Here is a 15669-nt window from a genome sequence, read left to right on the forward strand (position 1 = left end):
AAGGATGATACGGAATCATTGTTTTTCGTTTTGATCGTTTTGATCCCCCCGCCAGACTGGACACCCCGAAAGGAGGGTAGGGTGGACACAGTTTTCTGTGAATATCTGGAGAAACGTAGGAGGACCATATTTTTTTTTTAAGTGTAGGATCATTATGACACCCTCTGAATGCATGCCAAGTTTCGTGGAATTCCGTTCATAGGGGCCATATCAGCTACACACACACACACACACACACACACATACACACGAATATACACACACACACACACAGCACACATGTACGCTCACGCACGCACATGTACACACACGGGCACGCATACACTCACATGCACAAAGACAGGCACGCACACACACACACACACACACACTCACAAACATGCACACAAACACACACAGGCACACACACATAAATACACCCATACGCACACACACATAAACAAACACACACACACCGAAGCACACATATAGACAAAAACAAACACACACTATAATGCACACACTCATTTACATACACAAAAGTAGAGGATGGAGAAGGAGATGGAGACAAATTGACAAGCGTGAATTATTTTTGCGGAGAGAATGTGCAGGAATGGGCGGCGGTCATATTTCATACCGCTCTTATCTTAGTGATTACCCTGCAGTAGAAATGTGATGATTAAGCCTGTGCTGATATGTAGTGCGTGTGGTGTTTGTCCCACTAGGGCGAAGATGTCCGCATGCAGGAGATTATGAAGCTGGCTCATGAGTTCCTGCAGAACTTCTGTGCAGGGAACCAACAGAACCAGACCCTGCTCCACAAGCACCTCAACCTGTTCCTCAACCCAGGGGTAATTCTGTGTACCACCCCCCCCCCACACACACACACACACACACTTTGCCTGTCTCTCCCTTTCACTCAAACTTTCTCTCTCTCATTAGGGTTAACATGGACTCAAATGTCCATTCTTTATCGTTTACTATCTTTATTGAATTTAGTTTGTTGGTGGTCTGGTAGCATTTGGTTGGTCATGTCGACATCTCCTCCCTCTGCTAGATCCTGGAGGCAGTGACCATGCGGCACATCTTCATGAACAACTTCCAGCTGTGCAGCGAGATCAACGAGCGGGTCGTGCAGCACTTTGTCCACTGCATCGAGACCCGCGGCCGGCACGTCCAGTACCTCAAGTTCCTGCAGACCATTGTCAAGGCAGAGAACAAGTTCATCAAGAAGTGCCAGGACATCGTCATGGCCGAGGTCAGATAGATGAGCCAAACGGGGTATTTCACTGAAATTAATTACAAGAGTGTGTGAAATGAGTGTGCTTATTTAATCGTTTATTTGATGTGTTTGTGTCTGTGTGTGTGTGTGTGTTGCGTGCTGGTCTGCGCTGTCAGCTGGTCAACGCGGGCGAGGACGTGCTGGTGTTCTACAACGACCGGGCGTCCTTCCAGACACTGGTGCAGATGATGCGCTCGGAGCGCGACCGCATGGACGAGAACAGCCAGCTCATGTACCACATCCACCTGGTGGAGCTGCTGGCCGTCTGCACCGAGGGCAAGAACGTCTACACCGAGATCAAGTGCAACTCCCTGCTGCCGCTAGACGACATCGTGCGTGTGGTCACTCACGAGGACTGCATCCCCGAGGCAAGCCCGCCGTCGCCACAATGTTTTAATAGTTTCAAGTCCTCTCTGGGGTTTTTGTTTTTGTCACAGCAATGGTATTTTACCTGTTTTTGGCCCTTATCATCAGGCAAAGTAAAAGAATAAACCAAGTATACCAGGTGAAGTAGCTTGTATTACAACTGTCATATTAAACTTTCATATTAGACCTACAGTATATGGCCAGTTCCCCCCACATGACTAATCCTAAACTGAATCCTGACTCAATTCAGATCTTCGTTTCTTTTAGGACTAGGCTTATTATATGTTTGGAAAACTGGCCCGCTGTAGTAAGCTTAATCCTAGACTAAAAAATTTTTTCCAATGTAGTAAGCCTAATCCTAGACTAACATTTTTTTTTTCAATGGAGATGTTCATTTCTTTTAGTCAAGGACTAGTCTTAATATATGGATTGGCTGATGCAAATCAGCACTTACACCACATATGTGATGAAAAGGGCAAAAATACCCTTCACTACACCTTGCTCTCCAAAACCACACCGTATCCTCACACAAACGTAGAAATGAGGAAGTCGTTGACCACAAATGACGTTGGTTTCTCGTGATCTGCTCACAGGTGAAAATAGCCTACATCAACTTCCTAAACCACTGCTACGTGGACACGGAGGTGGAGATGAAGGAGATCTACACCAGCAACCACATGTGGAAGCTCTTTGAGAACTTCCTGGTGGACATCTGCAGGGTAGACAGAACTACAATGCTTTCAGATCACTTGTCACAGATTGCATTAGGCGTTGTTGTGTAGAAGTGGTTTTTTGATTACTGAAGTGCTTTGTAATTCTCTAATGTCCTTCACGTCAACTCTCATATGACCCTATCGGTTCTATTTGGGTCACTGCATTCTGACCTTGCAAATAATCTTGTGGCCAAAAGTCAAACCATAATGATTCACACAATTTAATTTGTTTCTGTCTTTATAAAATCCTGTTCATTCATTTTATATATTGAGATACAACTACTGCTACTACAGCCATGGCACAAAAGACTCCTTACACAAGCAGCATATTATTGTCCTGTCTTGCTGGCAGGGTCAATGTTATTTTTATTTGGCCATTAGGGAACATGCAATAGTTTAGGAGGTTTTGAACGGTTAAATAAAATAACATTTTGTTTTAGATCCATGAGAAGTTTGTTAGTCAGTTTGTTGGCGTTCTTGTGAATCAAACAGGAAGCGAAGTTTGTGTGATGTGGATGTTATCACTACTCAGGAAGCTGTTTCACTACACTTAGGGGATGTGTGTGCGGTGCATGTGTGCTCTTAGGTGTGTAACAACACGAGTGACAGGAAGCACGCTGACACCGTGCTGGAGCGCTATGTGACCGAGACGGTCATGAGCATCGTCACCACCTTCTTCAGCTCGCCCTTCTCTGACCAGAGCACCAGCCTGCAGGTAAAGTTCAACTAAAACCTGCATGTAGGAACACACACACACACACACACACACACAGTGAGAGGGACTTGACCACTGTTACATTGAACAGATACAGAAAGGCATACCGCCTATGTATGCAAATATGTAGAAACTACATTGAAATAGGGAAAAAGGCTGAAAAAATTCAAACACAAACACACACACAGACAGAGGGGCACTGGTTGTGTGTAGAGTAGCCTGTCTGGTTGTAGCAGCAGCCCTGGCTGACCTTGTGATCTCTGACACATCTTCCCCGTCCGTAGGTGGCCCATCTTATGTATGTAAGTAACGGGAAGGACGCTTCCCCATTAATCCTCCAGGGTGTGTCTGACTCTTCACAAGGACTTCCTCTCCGTCTCCCCACATACTCCTCACTCCTTCCAAGCACTCGTTGTTGTGACACGGTGTTCCTCGTAGCACTCTCACCTCCTCATGTCTGGGCCTAGCTTTAGCTATATTCAGGCATGGTTGCTGCGGCAACAGCAGGGCATGGGGTTTGAGCACAATCCGGAGTCCCCGCCTGTATGCGGTTGTCTCAGTCGGTCATCCGTTGCCCTTTTTCAAGACTAGTCCACTTCTCCTCTCCCTGGGCCCCTTGAGTAATACCCCTCCACCCTCACCCCCCCCCCCCCCCCCCCCCCCACACACACACACACACACACACACACACACACACCACCCTCCCTATGCCAGGACTTGCCGGACTTGCCAGACGCTGCCTCAGAAGGCAGTGCTGATGGCGGCTGAGATTACCCACTTACTATTAATGTATCGTCAGCACAATTTCAACACACACACACACACACACACACACTGCTGTAATGCAGAAGCGATAAGCTGTAGCAACAACATACTTTGGTGGTGACCCTACCCTTCCTGTGTCTGATCCCGTGTGTTCCTGGTAGCTACGTCCTGACTCTAAATGAAGAGCCCCATTTCCCAGAAGCTCCTTCATTCCTTTTCCTTCGGCCCTCTCATTCATTTCTCTCTCTTGTTCCCTGTTTCCCCCCCTCTATCTCTCTCTCTCTCTCTTTTTCTCTCTCTGTTTTGAGACAGGCCTCCATTTTGGGCAAAATAACCGAGGTATTTGTTTGTTTTTGGATCCAGCACAGAGTGTTATCACGGTTTGTGGTGGTAGCCGTATGGTGGTGCGACGTGCTAGTTTAGCGAGCCTGTGTGGGAGAGCTGGTCATAGGACGACTGGCCTGTCAGAATGCATTTGGGTTGTCTCACAATCTTACTCCCACAGGTGCACTAAACTTAGCTAAATAGCTAATCGAATATGCGTCCAGGAAGGAAACTTTTAAATGTCCCCCCCACCCCCTCCCTGCTGGTTTTTGTGTCTGTGGTGGTGTGTAGAGTCACTAAGGTCTCCACTGGGTCCATAACAATAGGGGCTTTGTATGGGAAATCACCCTAGGGATTTAAAGCGCTGTCACTCAGGATCAGGACATGGCGTAAAAGTGTTGACTGCTGAATGAGTGTGATAGATGAACACGTACGCTTCCTCATACTCTTGGCAGTGCCATAGGAACCTGAGTGGGTTTACACAAATCACATTCTGTTCTGCAAACATGTTTTCCAGTTTTGATTCTCCTTAAGATATACGATACGAGGTAAGTACCCAACAGTTCACAGAAAAAAGCCACACCCCATATACAAAGCAAATCTTCAGAATGATAAGCATGTGTTAGCTTGACTTATGACTAGCGTGTTAGCTTGTGAGTTCTAAAACCCCTGTAACCGTCTGCAGTTGGATGTTTTAGCTTGTTTTCTCACGTCTCCTTGTGATTGTTGAATGTGCATCCCACTGTGTCTGTCATTCCCCCGGTTTCTTCTCTGGATGTACCTGCCCGACCAGAGTGCTCAAAATGTACAATTAAACCCCCTTTTTGGGAGCAAAAAAGACAAAAGTGTGCTGTGTGGATATTTGCCTCCTCCTTAGTAATTCAAAAGTAAGACCACTGCAAATTTGCAAAATATATGACCGTCAACTCATTTGAATGTCACTCAGCAACCGTAGGATGACATCAGAAAAAAAAAAAGTGCAGTGGGCTCTTCATTTTTTCCAGAGCTGTATACAGATGTGCTTGCCCTCTTACATTCCCTGTTCTTTCCGTCTCATCCTCTGTGTTCTCTCGCTCGTCCTCAGACCCGGCAGCCTGTATTTGTTCAGCTCCTGCAAGGTGTCTTCAGGGTGTACCACTGCAACTGGCTGATGCCCACCCAGAAGGCCTCAGTGGAAGGTTGCATCAAGGTCCTGTCAGACGTAGGTGAGGTATCCCACTGCACAACAGGACACCTTTATTCCATCTGGTGCACAACCAAAGCACTCTCACAGTGAGACACATATCCACATAATTTTCCGCACACAAACTGAGATTTTTTTATGCATTTTGGCCTTAGGTATTTTTTTAAATCCGGCCAAAGTGGAGATTTTTGAAAACTCCGTTTCAATGGGTTTTTTGACAGGGATTTTTTGGATTGTGACGTAGACAGAATTATTTTAAAACACGGAGGAAGAAACATATCAGTTTTTCAAAATCCCTGGCTACGTGTAGACATGGCCTAAGCCAAGTTTTTATATAAGCGTTGTATTTGTGTTTGAGTTGGTTTGCGTCACCGTTTTCATTCGCAGCTAAGAGCAGAGCCATCGCCATCCCTGTGGATCTGGATAGTCAGGTGAACAACCTGTTTGTGAAATCCAATAACGTGGTGCAGAAGACGATCCTGAACTGGAGGCTCTCAACGCGCAACGCCACCAGGCGCGACTCCACACAGACCACGTCACGAGACTACAGGAACATCATAGAGAGGTTACAGGTACGTCAGTGCAACGCTCTCAGAACATTTCAGTTATGTCTAGGAAATGTTTTTCATCCTAACTGCACGCAATGCAGGTAACTGTCAGCCACAAAGTCCGTTTGATTACTTTGTTTTTAATCAGAATGTCTTAACGGCAAGTGATGCGACACAGCGCTATTTGGCAACGTGACATTTGTCTTCTAACATTCTAACTCAATCCAGGACCAGTGGCAAAAGGATTCCAAAAAATCGACCCAGGGTAAAAAACAAATCCTGGACTTCCCCTTTATGAAGTACTCTTCTGTTCTGTTTTGTGGTCACTGATGAAAGGTCCTCTGTATAACCCCTTTGACCATCAGTCTGGGACCAGCTTCTCGCTATGTCCCTGTTTTAACAGTAATTCATCTAAAAAAACTAGGCTCTATGAGGGCTTCAGAGCAACCTCCTTTATAAGCCAGACAGAGGTGAGAGAGGTGGACTGGGCCTCTGACTCACGGTGCGAATGTGAGGAGTGGAGGCTGAAAATAGACGTCTGGCCTCCATCAGTCAGGCCTCCCTCTGCATCGTCATGTGCCATTGAAACAGCATTTCCCCGAAACAGACGCAAGACCTCAGAGTTCTGGAGAAAATAGGGCAGAAAAAAAATGTCATCAGCTGTGTGTGTGTGTGTGTGTGTGTGTGTGTGTGTGTGTGTGTGTGTGTGTGTGTGTGTGTGTGTGTGTGTGTGTGTGTGTGTGTATATATATACACAAAAACACACACACATATATATATATATATATATATATATATATATATACACAAAAACACACACACACATATATTTATATATATATATATATATATACACACAAAAACACACACATATATATATATACACACAAAAAACACACACACATATACATATATATATATATATATATATATATATATATATATATATATATATATATATATATATATATATATATATATATATATGTTGTGTGTGAGTGCATGCATATATGTGTGTGCATGTGTGCGTGTGTTTTTGTGTGTGTGTGTGTGTGCGTGTTTGTGTGTGTGTGTGCGTGCGTGTGCACGTGTAGAAGGTCTGCGGGGTTGGGGAGAAGTGGTATGTGGGTCATGTGTCAGTCATGCTGTCGGCTGTGCTGGTGGCGTAGTGGTGGGAGGAGAGGGAGGTGTGTGTGTGTGTGTGTTTTCTTTCTTCTGAGTAATCTGTGTGTTTGAAAGTGTGCACTGAGTGGGTGGGGGTTGGGAGGGAGTGAAGGGAGTGTTTTGTGGTTAACCACAAGTCCCCCCCCCCTCCCCCCCACGCCTGTTTCTGCTCTAGCATGTAGTCACTGGGTGGAGTCGAAGTTGCCGTTGGAGTCAGGGTTATGAAGTTCAGGGCAGGCTTCCCCGAGCTTCACAGCAGAGTTCTCCAGAAGAGCAGAGTTCGGGAAGGCGGCTCGCCTCACCCCACAAGTCCCTGAGTGCGCTCCACTAGCTCCAGTCGGGCCAGCTCAGAGGCAGCCGGACAAAGGATTACACACACGCACACACACACTCATTCACTCACTCACTCACTCATTCACACACTCACTCCCACTCAGTCCATGTTGAGCTCAAGCTTTTGTTACTAGAGAGCACTGCTTGTTTTGTTGTGTGTAGAACTACTGTTTTTAAAAGTTCAAGTTAAACTGGAGTTATTAAAGAGTTAGGGGCAAATTACTGCCATCAGAGATATATTAAGTATATATATACTTTTTGATCCCGTGAGGGAAATTTGTACTGTATGTGCCCACATAATAAAGATACTTCTCTGTGGCTCTGATGAAATCCAAAACCTTGTTTGTGGCATGTCAGTGCTTCGTGCATAGGCACTCTGCATGTAATGTATGTGCACAGATGGCACAGGCTTTGCAGCACTGACTGCATGTGCTCTACAGCCTGTAAGACCATAAGTCTAATTCATTTCCCATGTTGACACAACTGCAGTGGGTTGTTGGAAGTAAGGTCTTACTACAGAAGTTATCAGCGGTTTCTGGAGTCCTTCACATGCGAGTGCAGTGTGTGTCATGTGTTTGTAGTGTGTGTGTGTGTATGTGTGTGTGTGTTTGTAGTGTGTGTGTGAGTGTGAGTGAGGACTGACCTCGTTGGCGGGATTAGAGAAATCCAATAGAGAGGCGAGGCCTGAGTGGTGAGGTCATGCCGATGGCCCTGCGTGGGCCTGGATGAGAACACACTGTACCCTTCTTCACACGTGCAGGCCACTTCCCGAGCCGCTACTGCCGTGTGTGTGAGCCCCGACGCCCAGCCACGGAGTGCTGAGTCGTGGCCGGTGGCACACGGTGTCCCGGCGATGAGTCAGACAAGCCGGGCCTCCGCCGCGTTGACTGATTGAGATGGGATTTTGTTTACTTTGCTGGGCATAGCTTAGCATAGCATATTCAGACCTAATGTACAGCTCTGGAAACAATTAAGAGGCCACTGCACATCTTTGCAGTGGTCTATTAATTTTGAATATGACAGGCAACTCATTCTAATGTCACTCAGCAACCGCAAGATGATATTAGAGAAGTGTGTAGTGGTCTCTTAATTTTGAATATGACCGGCAACTCATTCTAATGTCACTCAGCAACCGTAGGAAATGTGCAGTGGTCTCTTATTTTTTCCGGAGCTGTACATGGCACAGGCGTGAGCAGACCTTGTGTGTCTGCATGGGCCAGTATATGTATGGATATGGGATTTGTTTACAGGGCTGCATATTTATATGGGATTTGTTTACAGGGCTGCATATTTGTAGGGCTTTATATGTATGGATATGGGATTTGTTTACAGGGCTGCATATTTGTAGGAGATGCATACATTTGTAGCGAACACAGCAACCATCTCACAGAAACAGTGTGTTATAAGTTGTGTCTGCAAATCATGCTTTAATCCCAGGCAAAGTGGGTTTATCATATCTGACCAATTCTGCCACTCCCCCAACCCCACCCAGGACATTGTGTCCGCCCTGGAGGACCGGCTGCGGCCGCTGGTGCAGGCCGAGCTCTCCGTGCTGGTGGACGTGCTTCACCGGCCCGAGCTGCTTTTCCCTGAAAACACGGAGGCACGCAAGAAGTGTGAGAGCGGAGGCTTCATCTCCAAGTAAGACTCCCTCCGAACGGCTCCCCAATCTCCCCACACCCACTATTCTATATGGAACACACTCTGGAAAAGGATACACAATCCCATTTGAGAGTAACGTTACAGCTAGGTCACAAACACATAGACCAGTGTATATAAACTGACTTGTACTTAAAAACGTCTGCACTCTCATCCTCTGGTAATAGTATTGTAGTATTAAATGCTACCTACTGTAAGCAATGTCTCCCCTGCATTGTTTCTTGAATGTTGTTCCCTTATTTTTGTAAGTTGCTGTGGATAAAAGCATCTGCTAAAGGAAAAAGTAAATGTATACGGTGGGTGTATCACAGTGTGAACGCAGGGTGAGGTGCTAGTGTCTATGAGGATTATCTGACACTCTGTTGCTTGCCCTGTACCCCCCCCCGGAGGCTTTCGTGAGCCTGGAGCAGCAGTCTTGACTGGGGCTTCTAGCCTCAACAGGTGCAGGTACACGGATTACGTGCTCCACCATGCTCTGTAACATGTGACTGACGCTCCCACTCACACTAAGTGACTAAGGGCCCGTTCACGTTCCATTTAACTCACCTGCCCTCTCTCGTGTGACTGTGACTCACTCACGCCGTTGTGTGAGTGTGTGTCCTTGTCTTGGAAAGCAGGTGAATTGATGTATGTCCAGGTGACTGCCGAGGGAAGATGACTAAGCCCCATTGTTGTTTGTGTCTGTGCTGTTCTATGTGTCTGTGGCCTCTCTCTCTCTCTCTCTCTCTTTCTTTTTTTCTCTTTCTTTCTCTCTGTCGCTCTCTTTCTTTCTTTCTTTCTTTCTCTGTCTCTTTCTCTGTCTCTCTCTCTCTCTCCATCTCTCTCTCTCTCACTCTTCCCTCTGCAGGTTGATTAAACACACCAAGCAGCTGCTGGAGGAGAATGAGGAGCGTCTGTGCATCAAAGTGCTGCAGACGCTCCGGGAGATGATGACCAAAGACCGCGGCTACGGAGAGAAGGTACCGCCTCAGTACTCAGTTCTATCTCTCTCTCTCTCTCTCTCTCTGTCTTTCCTTCAGTTCCTCTTTTTGTCCATTTCTCCCTTTCTCTCTGTCCAGCCAGTGTCTGCTTTGACGGACTCTCAGGGTTGCCCATCGTAGGCAGGTGTGTTTTGATGATTATTCAGCGTTAGGGCACCACAGAGCTCAGAGAGAGGAAGTGTACGAGAGATGTGTTATGGATTCTTTCTCTCTCGTTCTCTCACTCTCTTTCTTTCTCTCTCTCTCTCTCTCTCTCTCTCTCTCTCTCTCTCTCTCTCTTCTCCCACATCCTCCAGATGGTCGTCCACAAAGTCTCAGTTCACTCATATCAGCTGCTCTTTTTCACAGCCCGGCGGTGCCGGCATGGGCGCTTGCTAATCACCACGGTTCTTTGAAAAATAAAAACAAAAACAGTTTTATGACTTTATTAGTGCCATTAAAAATGCCGTCCACAACTGCCGATGTCTTTATTACGTAACGCATGCACGTTATTATGTTGTACCACATGTACGAGACATGATGTGCGCACACACACACACACACACACACACGTTCTTGTTCTTGTTTTTGTACTGTACTTTACTGTACTGACCTGTGCCCTGCTGATAACCAACACAAATACTGTCAATCACTCTACTACACAGATACGCCCAAGAGATATCAGTCACCTGCCGCTAGAGCACACACAGTCCCACCCCTTCTCCGTTCAACTGCCTCACACTTACCCCAACTTCAGGAGTTCAATAAGAACTTTTAATGCAGCTTTGAGAACTCACTGTTCCGACTTGCTTACGTGCCCACACCACTAGTCTATAGAAAGTTATCAGCAACTATGGGATGGAGCAAACCATCAAGCACTTAACAATCATTAGTCCTGGAAATGAGTCCACATTATTTGGTTCTCATTGGCTTTGTGTAAAGTTCCCAGCACTAATATGCTAATATGCAAATCACTAGCTAATGGGAATTTTAACCCCCACCCTCAAGCCAGCACTAATATGCTAATATGCAAGTCACTAGCTAATGGTAATGTTGACCCCCACTCTCAAGCCTGCTTTGTTATGTGTCCACTGTACACTGACCCTTGCTTCAGGGCCTACTATTAACTCTGCAGATACTAACAGACTAATGCTACCGAATGGGCATTTTGGAATATTTATGAGTTGGGATGTTTTTTTGTTTTTTTTTTCTCACCTCAACCCCACCCTGTGAATCCTCTTTAACCTTTAACCCCCATCCCCTCCCCCCTTACTAACTCTGCTTCTACTCTTTCTCTTCCAGTTGATTACCTTTGATGATGAGATGGAAGTGGCTGAGGTTGACTTTTCTTTCTTCCATCCGTTTTGTTGCTTTGGCTTGCGACTATCACCCAGGCGCCCCTGTAGATCTGCTTGTGTTGCTATTGTTGTTGTTGTTTTAGTTGTTGTTGTTTTCCAAACTAGCGGATTTGTCAATTTCCTGCTCTAGTTTGTAGTCGTAGTTGGTGGTGTTGACATTGTTGCTGCAACCTTTTAGTTGAGTTATATTGTGACTTGTGTCTGCCCCCCTCCCCCCCAACTGCAAACTCACTACACACAGTCACACCTCTAGTGATTACTCCTGCTAGCTGCTGTGTGGCATGTGCTTATACCAGTGTGGCAACCCTAACCCCCCTCCCAACACACACACACACACACACACACACACACACACACACCACTGTCATGCTACGTTCCAGGTCTGGATGCGACATGCTTGTGCTGCTAGGCTCTGCACATGTGATCACGTTTCTCCACTGCAGTGTATATAAAATGGCCAGTTGCCAGTTGCTTCATTCCTGCCCACACTCATAATGATGAATTTGACAATCCACTGCCATTGTGCCACCCACAGGTCTAGCACTTAAAGCAGAATACACATAGTGCCTGTGATTTTATTTGATTATATTTGTATATTATTATTAGGGCCCGAGCACCGATTATAAGGATTATTATTGTTATAGACCCTTTCAACAATAAAAACAAAAACAATGCTTGAACGTTCTATTTGGTTCCCAATCTACTTACTCTGCATTAAGATAACATATGGAATGTTAAAACGTAAGCCTTGTGGCGCCAACTATTATGCTGATAATGGAACTCTCTTGAAAGGGTCTATAGTCGGGAATATCCTGCCGCACTTTGCCTTTTTTGAGGTGGTTCCCATTGGCGAAAACTCATATTTGGCACACTCAACAGGTGCCCGAAAGCTGCCAGGGACCAAGGCTTGGCCCCTGGTGTGGCGTATGGACTCCATAGCGCCCCCTTATGTCACATAGTTTCGTGGTTGACATACTTTCAGGTATGCACACCAAATTTGGTAGGTGCATGTAACTCCCCAAGACGAACATTTTTCATAAGTGATATGGACCTCTGTAATAGCCACTACATACTCGACACACCCAACCTGTAACACGACAATTTGACGTCAAAATGACGAAGATCTCTCTGGCGCACCAGGATTTTGGCCGGGTAGCACACGGTAGCGCACCACTCTATTTTTTTCAGCTGAGCGCAACAAACCAGAAACCGGAAGATGGACTAGTTCGAGGGCAAGCGAGAGTTGCAGTGTTTTGTTACAGTCGTGAATTTTTCATAGTTTGCTGGATAAGTTAACAAAGTTACCAGCGAGAGTTGCAACACATGGAATTAAGAGGAAATAATAGAAACGATTTATTTTCAAACAAAGGATATCTAAGGTCTGAAAAAAATCTCTTTCCACTTCAGGAAATTACACAAACTCAGCCAGCTGCTAGCTAGCTAGCCAGCTAACTAAACTGTTTAAATTATTAAAATTTCCCTCGGGATGACTAAAGTATCTATCTATCTATCTATCTATCTATCTATCTACCTATCTACCTGTCTACCTACCTACCTACCTACTGTACCTGTGCACACACCTTGGAAACTAGATGATAATGATGATGGTAGTTGTGAATAGCAGCAACCAAAGTCTAAAGTACCATCACAGAGGCTAGCTAGTGTTTCTTACTGCAGCTTCTTCTATTGTGTAACGTAGTTAGCGTTAGCCTTGTCACAACAGCGACACCTCTGTTCAGGAGAATATTGCAACTAGTGTCGCGACCACCACGCGCGAGTATAAATGGTTACAGCGCTCCTGTAACGTCACATTGTCGCGCTACCGATCGGGAGTGGCGAGTATGTTGGACGCTTAAGACGAATATAAGGGGAAGAGGGTCATGCCCCCACCAAAGTGGGTAGACTGAAAGGAGTTTTTAGGATAACTAATTGTTGCACTGCATATCACAAAATGTGTGTCATCAATTGATTACTTTGAAGCACATCATTGTACCCCACATACTTGTGGTGTAGCGCCACCTAGCGAATATCATCGGTGTACATCGTCACACCCAACAGGAAGTGATTTTAACGCATAAAAAATGCAAAAACAAATAGCACGCACATCAGATATGTGCATTTGGCAAACGCACCACATGTGAGTGCATTGTTGTATTACGAAATGTCACGGGTCGCGGACCACAGGTGTTCGGGCCCGCCATCACCGCTTGCGGCTATATATATTTTTTACTCTTTTTCGATGCTGGCCTCCAGCCAGGCCATCATCTACTCTACTCTACAGAGTTATTTTCGATGCTGTCGGACTGTTAGGATGTGTGTTAAAATCATGAAGGTGGGGTCAAGAGGTCTGCAAAAGAGCATAGTGGGTGTAGTCGCATTTACAAGTCACTGACCACAGGGTCAAGATGTATTGATGAGGTGTTGAAATATTGAAGTCAAGCAATGGACATCGTTGTTTCTTTTTCCTGTCCTTTTTTGGTGATTGATTTGAGATGTTCAAGTGAGATCCCATTGCCACCTAATTTACCCTTGGTTTAAACTTGTTATTTTCTCGGTTTCTTTGTGTATTAAATTAGTTATTTTAAAATCTTTAAATTAAAATTAAATCGAATTAGGAACAAACAAAAAAAAAGGTTGAAGATGGTATTGCACGGCCGCAAAAACCAGTAAAGCAAATAGTGTACATATCTTCAGCTCCAGGAAGTCCCTTGGAGCTCCAGGAAGCCTCCCCTGGAGTCCAGCTGGCCTGGGACAGTCCTGCATGGGTTTGGCTGCCTGACGATGGGGCCTCAGTTTGGGTTTGGGGGGCGGGCTGGGGCCGGGGGGGTGGGGGGGGGGGGCTGGGGCTTGTGTGATCTCTGCCTGGATATGTAAGCAGCCCACACAGGCTCTGAGCCCCTATTTGGAAAGCAGGTGTGCGTATTAATAGAACACTCATTCCTGCACATCTCCGAGGAAAGAAACATGATCCATTCCCCCTGTTCGTGTGTGTGCACGTGTGTGCGTGTGTGTCCGTGCTTGTGTCCGTGCGTGCGTGTGCTAGTGTGTGTGTGTTTGCGTGCGTGCGTGTGTGTGCATACTGTATGTGTGTGTGTGTGTGTGTTGCCTCTGCGCGTGGCGTGGGCGTCCTGGTCTGTCTGTGTCGACTCCTTTTTTTTGTGAGACGAGGAGGATGTGGTTTCATGTCTGCTCGGCTCGGCACTTCTCAGTGGCGGTAGATGCATTGTGAGCCCCATGGGGTCGGATCAAGGCCACAGGGTTTGAGCCATCTCCCCTTATCAAAGGTTACACATCGGTCCACTCTACTTCACTTCCTCCAGCAAAGTCAAATAAAGTTTACATTTGCATGTGATGGAAGCTCAAAGCATAGTTCTTTCTGCTTGACCAGTGCAAAATTCTTTTTTAATTTGTGTTTTTAATTATTATTCTATGATGAGGATGATAACTTACTACTATTGTAGTTGTGATTGTAATTTATTTCAGCAGATACAATGCACAAAAACATTAACCTTGTACAAAACATGGAAAAATGCACTGTGCCAGGTTGTAGCAAATATTACTAATTTCTGCCCGTAGTCCTGGACAATTACTACTAAAAAAAAAATAATAATATTTATATATTTATATTGAATCAGAAACTACAGTTTGTTTACGGCAAGCTCATTGGCTGTCGTGTGCTCAATGCCTTGTCTCCACACTGTTCCATAAGTGACAGTTGCGGCTGTGTGTGTTTCTGCCAGGACACACACACACACACACACACACACTCCATCTGTGTATCTCTCCTTCTCTGTTTGTACTGACCTAACCTCCCTCTTGGCATGTGAGATCCCAGGGAAAGTTCATTCACATCCCCATACAGAACCCCCTTCCATACACACACACACACACACACACACGCTCAAAACACAGCCTAGCCAATCACAATTACTGACTTGACTGACATGCTATCTTCTCAGAGCCTACTCATGCAACGCCTAAAGAATGTGTAAGATACATGTCGTGCACAATATACATCCACTCTTCAGCCAGTCTCCCCTGGTCCCCAACCCTTTGGTGTGCCCTGGAGAACACCCCACCAGGACACAGTGTCCCCAGCACACACACACACACTCACACCAGATCCAGTCCCTGTCCAAGCATCCCTCTCTCACACACACACACACACACACACACTCACACACTCACACCCTCAAGCCTGAAAGCAGAGCCCACACTTCCCCCTTTGCTGAGCGTGCGGCCGTTACATAAGAGTGGAGCAGAGCAGAAGCAAAGCTCCAGGAAAGGCCGATCGTGTGTGTGTGTGGACAGGACAGGACAG

The 15669-nt window shown here is 45.9% G+C and overlaps 1 protein-coding gene across 11 annotated transcripts in view; it reads left to right on the forward strand.

The window, feature by feature from the left end:
• itpr1b (inositol 1,4,5-trisphosphate receptor, type 1b) overlaps nucleotides 1–15669 on the forward strand; it is a 132096-nt gene that overhangs the window by 47776 nt on the left and 68651 nt on the right. For all 11 annotated transcript variants that reach the window (XM_076267707.1, XM_076267709.1, XM_076267712.1 and 8 more), the window contains 9 exons: nucleotides 705–830; nucleotides 1037–1237; nucleotides 1378–1629; nucleotides 2221–2346; nucleotides 2927–3055; nucleotides 5229–5349; nucleotides 5715–5899; nucleotides 8865–9013; nucleotides 9879–9990. In XM_076267707.1, the coding sequence (XP_076123822.1) occupies nucleotides 705–830; nucleotides 1037–1237; nucleotides 1378–1629; nucleotides 2221–2346; nucleotides 2927–3055; nucleotides 5229–5349; nucleotides 5715–5899; nucleotides 8865–9013; nucleotides 9879–9990 (1401 nt within the window). The remainder of the gene's footprint in view (nucleotides 1–704; nucleotides 831–1036; nucleotides 1238–1377; nucleotides 1630–2220; nucleotides 2347–2926; nucleotides 3056–5228; nucleotides 5350–5714; nucleotides 5900–8864; nucleotides 9014–9878; nucleotides 9991–15669) is intronic.

The sequence above is a fragment of the Alosa pseudoharengus genome, unplaced genomic scaffold, assembly GCF_046254945.1.
Source record: "Alosa pseudoharengus isolate Yale_2024_CS ecotype anadromous, Long Island Sound unplaced genomic scaffold, YU_APseudo_1.1 YU_APseudo_1.1_scf_5, whole genome shotgun sequence".
NCBI classification, from domain to species: Eukaryota; Metazoa; Chordata; class Actinopteri; order Clupeiformes; family Clupeidae; genus Alosa; species Alosa pseudoharengus.